Source organism: Charadrius vociferus, unplaced genomic scaffold (genome assembly GCF_000708025.1).
Source record: "Charadrius vociferus isolate BGI_N301 unplaced genomic scaffold, ASM70802v2 scaffold484, whole genome shotgun sequence".
NCBI classification, from domain to species: Eukaryota; Metazoa; Chordata; class Aves; order Charadriiformes; family Charadriidae; genus Charadrius; species Charadrius vociferus.
Genome location: NW_009648074.1, coordinates 1,695,121 through 1,701,508, shown reverse-complemented (window position 1 = coordinate 1,701,508; position 6,388 = coordinate 1,695,121). Strand labels below are relative to the sequence as shown.

The 6,388-nt window shown below is 40.3% G+C and overlaps 1 protein-coding gene across 1 annotated transcript in view; it reads right to left on the bottom strand.

Moving 5' to 3' along the window:
* DDX42 (DEAD (Asp-Glu-Ala-Asp) box helicase 42) overlaps positions 1-4,748 on the bottom strand; it is a 16,449-nt gene extending 11,701 nt beyond the window's left edge. The window contains exons 1-5 of the mRNA XM_009883840.1: positions 4,528-4,748; positions 3,526-3,676; positions 2,855-2,916; positions 1,795-1,831; positions 203-352 (exon numbers count right to left, since the gene is read on the bottom strand). Of these exons, the coding sequence (XP_009882142.1) occupies positions 203-352; positions 1,795-1,831; positions 2,855-2,916; positions 3,526-3,676; positions 4,528-4,748 (621 nt within the window). The remainder of the gene's footprint in view (positions 1-202; positions 353-1,794; positions 1,832-2,854; positions 2,917-3,525; positions 3,677-4,527) is intronic.
* Between the last annotated feature and the right edge of the window lie 1,640 nt (positions 4,749-6,388).

Below are 6,388 nucleotides of genomic sequence, written 5' to 3'. Positions count from 1 at the left end.
GGAAAGAGTCCTTTTGAGAAAAAGTTCTTAATTATCTGCAAGAACATTAGTTCAATATGAAGTCATTTAAAGGATCTTTAGTATGACTCAAGTGGCACAGCACCTGCCAGCACTGATGCACAGGGACAGAAGCATATTTCAATCTACTTCTTAGCTCCTGCTTTCTAGAATGTCTCAGAACAGAATGCAACAAACTTCCTACCTCTGAATGGTCAATAGGTGGAAGAGGATCAATGATTTTTTTGGATGGTGCAATTGGATTCCCATCACTATCATACTCCAGGTTATCCTCTTCCTCTTCTTGGACCACACCAGCAGTGGGGTTTTCAGCCATGTAGCGAAAATAAGCTTCCTGCAGCAAAACACATCAGTAAAATCACACACAATAGGATGCAAAAATACTACTACATTTGTTTAAATGATGTATATGCTAGATGGCTGTTTGCTTTCACACCCAACATTGAGGAAAAAAAAAGTTCACTAGAACTGATTCTTCTAATAAATACCAACCATTATGTACAGGGAAGGACAGTAAGTACAAACGAAGAAAACAACTGAAGTGTCAGTTAGACCACAAAATGCTTTCAAAACCCAAACTTCTTTTCTTACATGTCTGCTTAACAACTCCTTCTACCAAGACTTGTTAGGCTTTAACAATGGAAGAATCTATTCCACAAGTACAAACGCTGCAGGTTTTTAAAAAAGAACACAATGTTACTAAGCATATGATGTTTACATTTTTTTTTAACACTATGCCAAAAATAGTTTCTCCACTTCCCTAGACTAGACTCTAAGAAATGAAAATATATCTATTTTTCATTGAGACAGTCAACAGCAAATGGAAAGAAACTATTTCAGAAGAGTTCTTCAACACAAGCCGAAGTCAGAAGTCACTGTCACCGCTGTCATGTGCCATCCTTACAGCTCACAAATATGGAGGTGTCTCAGAATCTCACTGGCACACCAAGACATTCTCATGAAGAAAACACCAGTCCCGCTTGACTTTCAAGCAAACATTTAAGATCAGACTTTTAAAGCAAGGTTCAATTACAAACAAATGCATATACTCATCTAGCTTTTTCATTTGCATGGCCAATTATCACTCAGTCACATAGATATGCATACAACACACTCGAACAACAGCTGTCTCCAAGTGTAAGACACCTTTGCTCAAACTATAGCACAACTACACTCTCCAAACTGGAAGCAAAGGCTTAGAGGCCAGACAACCCTTCCATTACTGCGAGTAACACAATAGTTATTAATTACAACTTAATAGTAAGGTACATTTTGAAATGAAGTCTTTCCTCTTTATTTATTATTTCTGTTACAGTGATGCCTATAATCCTCAATCAGAACTGGAGCTCCTCTATAAATAAAGAGCAAAAAACCTGACTCTTGCCCTTAACAGACATGAAATTTCACTGCAAATAGCCTCCACAGTTTAACAGCCTCTCACTGGTGCTCCATGTTAGTTGATTCTGCTAATTTCAAATATGATGAGACCCTCAGATACTGGAAGCTGAAGTTCAAATTGACTGAAAAAAATCTTCTTAAACAGAGCAAAAGAGAAAGAAATTGTCTCCTAATGTTCTTCTTATTTTTTTTATGAAACACCTAGAAGGGTAGAGACAGCAGGGTAGCCACTAGAGCTTCCTCATGAATTGTCCGGATACTGCGCATGATACTGGAGTTTTGTTTGTACCTAGTAGTTATATATTTGGGGAGGGAATATTAAAAAAAAAATAAAACCACAACAGAAAAAGAAGATAGAAAGACTGCATAGGAACTCACTTGGTCATCTTCCTCTTCAATGTCATCTCGAATACCCCTGGAAAAACAAGCGGAGAAAAAAAACTTCCCTGCAAGTGTTCCACATACTCAGCTCCATACTTTCACTTGATTAGTGCTGAGCTCCATATTTCGTGGAAGACACAACACTAACAACTTAGTAACATTTATAATCCCAACCCATGAAATTTTCATATTTGGTGCCAACCATAACAGCGACCCTGCAAAGACTTCTTTTTACTTCTATTAATGAGACTGAAAGATTAGGACTCCGTCTTCCCAGTAGAAGCCACATCAAAGATCATCCTGGTCTAAGCTCTCGATGCTACAGAAGTCCCATAACTGAAGAGGAATATGAGCCAGGAAGTGCAAATCCAGTTCAGAACTTCCCCAGGTGGTGACTTGGATCCGGTGTTCTGTTTCAGGACCATGTATAATCTGATCAACCCCACGCAATGCAAGTTCTACCAATGTATCTGACATTTATATCAAGAATCAATAGCATAATTATTTTCCTTGGTCAAAACAGATAGATAAGCTGCAAAAATGTAAACTGTTTTTAAACTCTAAATATAGTAACCCAATTGTCACATGCTACCTAACAGGGAATGTCTTAAAACCTAGTTCAAGTTTGGAAGAATCTCCAGGACTACAGGTACAGCACCACTGAGTTATTTTGCTCACCTAAATGCAATTTTAAACTAAACCATCCTGACCACTGCAAGGACGTGGAAAGAAGAAAAACTATTCAGGCGGATCTGGAAGGTGTTAGCAGTAAAATGTGCTGCCCCAATTTGCATGGCCTAGAAAGGCTTCTCATGTGAGATAACTCTCAGTGGTGTTACATTTTACCGTAGGAAGCTGCCATGGATTCTTCCCTCCTACTATCAAATTTTTTTTGCACAGAACTTTACCCATGGGAGATATCATGCACTGGTTAATGCTGTTTACTATGCATATATTATATTGACTACACAACAATCATCATCAACAAAATGCACTGGAATTCTCTTAGCACCATACAAAAAACAGGCAGACATGGGAATTATAAAAGAGAACTTACTTAACATTCTTTTTTTCTTTGTCTTTATCTTCAAGTCTCTTCATGTCTCGAGCAGCTTGATCCTAACAGGTCATAAAATTATGACATGTTAAAAATCCAAGATGATAAAACATGGAAGGGAAAAATGTTCCTACATAACCAGACTATCATGCCACAGAGAGAACTCTCTTTTGGACTAAACTTTCTCTTGTTCCATACCCTACTATGCTAAATAAATTCTACTAATTCCTTTGAAATTTATATATTGTAACTTCTTGGCAATGTTGTTGAAAAAATACATTCTTCACACTCCTCCTGAAAACACTGTGATAGAATCCAGCTAATAACTGAACTATGGCTAAGGAAGAGCTCATGCTAAATACAAATAATTTCAATTCAAGTAGTGTAAAATGCATAAAACCTTAATTTCATATTCAGAGACACACAAGGCTTTGTGGTATTGCCTTGACGTGCTCAAAACAGTTAAATAGTTAAGCTACTGCAAATCATATCCACCCTCTGCCCATCTAATCCACCTTTGAGTTCTAATTAACACAGCATCTTACATAAAAAACAAAAGCTAAGTGACATTCTGAATACAGCTGCCAAAGTCATGAGTGACATTTGCTACTCCTGACCGGAAAGAAATACGACCACGTAAATTAATAAACATTTCACGATCCAGGTCTTGCCTCCACTTCAGCCATGAATGCCTCCAGAGGATCATCATCGCTGTCAGAGTCTGCTGATTTGGAATGAAACTGCTGGCGAGTGGGGGAATTCTCTGCGGGAATGTACGGCAATTCAACATTGCTGGAATCTTCCTCTTCATCCTCAAAGTACCTGAAAAGAAACAAACAATGGCCCAGTCAGCACGCAGTCTACAGCACCATGCTGTCTTTCATGGTTTCTGAGTTGAGTCAAGTTTCCCACACAGAGATGGATAATAAAAATCAGTATGTACACAGGAAAAGATGTTGAGATTTATTCATTTATTTACAATTATTGATGTTGTAAGCTAAAAGTGGTGGGAGGGCAAATAGATGTTACGAAACTGATCTTGAGTGGCTCTCCCAGGCTGGTGAATTTCTGACCTGCCTTCTATTCAACACATTTATATGCCCACAGAAGGGTTAGTAAAGAAACGTGTAGTTGAATGTTTCCCTGTGCAAAAGACACCCAAATTTATCCTGCTTGGCTCCAATTCTGAACCCACCATCTCAGGGAAAGTCTTGTTCAGACCACAGCATGAATGAGACTGAGCTGACTGAGGCTCAGCTGAGATATGTTCTTAGGGAGGGGAAAGCTAGAAGAGGAGAGCTCTCCACGGGCTGCTGTAGTATCTCAGGGCCTTTTAAATATATTTAAAGGTGAGGATGTATTATCATTCTCATTTTACAGACAATGGGCTGACACCCAGAGGAAGGGTAAATCAGTCCCAGGCGACACCAAAAATCTGCTGCAAAGCAAGGATGGGAGTACCTGCAGGTGACTAGGTCAGTTTTTCTTGATCCTATTGCCGTACAGCTACTGGGGTTCTGTTACACCATAATGCAGCATTAGGCTATTTATCCTTGAGCAGGCTTTTCTAAATAACTAAACCTCATAAATGTCACAGATACTTTCCCTGACCTTGGAAACTTTAAAACACGAAAATCTAGAGCTAGATAAACACAAGAAATAACCGTACTTACGCATTCTCTTCATCAAAATTTGCTCGCTTTGACCCAATTTTGTAGAAAGAAGGCAGCTGAGGAGGTCCTGATTTCGCAAATGCAGCAGAAGAACCGGCTGTTCCAAAAGCACTATGAGACTGTTGAGAGAGCTTAGGCTCCTCTTTTTTCCCAGGTGTTATGGCAAATCCACCAAACCCAAAGCCTCTCTTAGTCCCAGGTCCACCTTTATTCCAATTCATGATGCCCCAAATATATCTGTTAAAATCAGAAAAAACAAATTAATGTCCTTTCTGCTTTAGGCAGTTATATGTAAGTGTCACAATTTTTCCTGTAAGTGGATTACTTCAGTCACGATAAAGAGACTCATGGAAGTGTGACTGACAAGTGTTTTATCTGTTTCCCAAAAAGGACTGGGCTTTGTTCTTTTCCTGTAAGTATGCACGTATCCACAATTTGAAAAAAGAATAAAGCAAACAGGTTGTCTCCCGAAACAGTTCATGTCCCTCAATGACTACTTAAGCATATTTAAGATGTTGCCTGTCTTGACTGTTTTGCAATCTAAGACAAACAAACCCAAGGCCAGAACTTTGAACACCAGGAGGAACAAGAGATGAAAAGTCAACTCAGTACATATTTTGCATGTCCATACAGTCCCATCCTTGAGTGTTTCATGGCTTTGTAAATACCACACTACTGCAATCCAGACATCGCCAGAAAAGCAGGCCCAAAGCAGCGCACTGCTCCATTATGAGACAAGACACACTTCTGCCTTGTAAACTCCCTCTTCTTCTTAAGAAAACTTCTTTAGCCCTATATATGTTCTCCAACCTACGTGTTTCAAACCACATTTTAAATATGCCACATAACGTGCCTGCCCATAATTCAGTTTTCTAAGGTAGATGAAGAGAAGACTGAACTGATATATAAGATTTACACTTCCCATTCCAAGTAATTTAATTATTTCATCTGGATGGTCAAGTAAGTCACACCTTTAAGGCAGCCAAAGACAGTATGACACCCACTGCTTTCAAGTGCATTATAATTAGATGGCCCAAAGGCTAGAAGTCTTATTAAACAAATCCTCACATTCAGTGAGAATCCTCCAATGAGATTAGAATTCACTGGAAAGAGAAACAACTTCAAAATAACCTGACAGTAAATATTTCTACTGCTCCCCGTGCAGAACTTTTACCAGCTTGGGACTTGCTCAATAAATCTCAAGTCTAGGCCACAACTCACTAGGAGCCTTTGGGGAAAACTGCTGTTCACTTCTCCATGGCAGCAGCTGACTCTGATGTCCTGTTCTCCCACCTGCACTGACACACATTGCAGCTTTCACAGCTGCAGATATGTGGCAGGTAAGAAAACAAAATGTACAACAAACGGATATAAGGTGTAACTTTGCACTTCTGCTGCTGACAGCACAGCAGGCAGTCTTTTAAGTTATCACATCCGATTTTAAGGATTCTTCCCTGCTGTACTTAGTGACTTTTGTCCCCTCCCACCACCCCAGAAAATAAAAATAATCATTCTTTTATTCTATCATACAGCTGCAAAAGTACAAAATTTGGCCTGTTTGCCCACGGAGCCCACTAGTTACTGTACAGGGAGAAGGTTTCTACGGGACAGCGATGAAACGCTGAGTGAGACCCTGGGCCGACTGCCGAGGCTTTGCTTCTCTGCCAACGTCGTTCCGAGGGCAAAACCGCGAAGGCACGGACCCTTTCTACGGATCCCCTGCACCTGAGGGAAAGGCAGCAACATGCCTTAGCCTCTCCCGTTTCTGGCGGTTGCTGACGAGAGGCGGAATCTCCCCGCCCGCCGAGATCGCCCTTCCCTGGGCACCGCAGGAAAGGAGCCAGGCGGCCCGGCGCGGCGG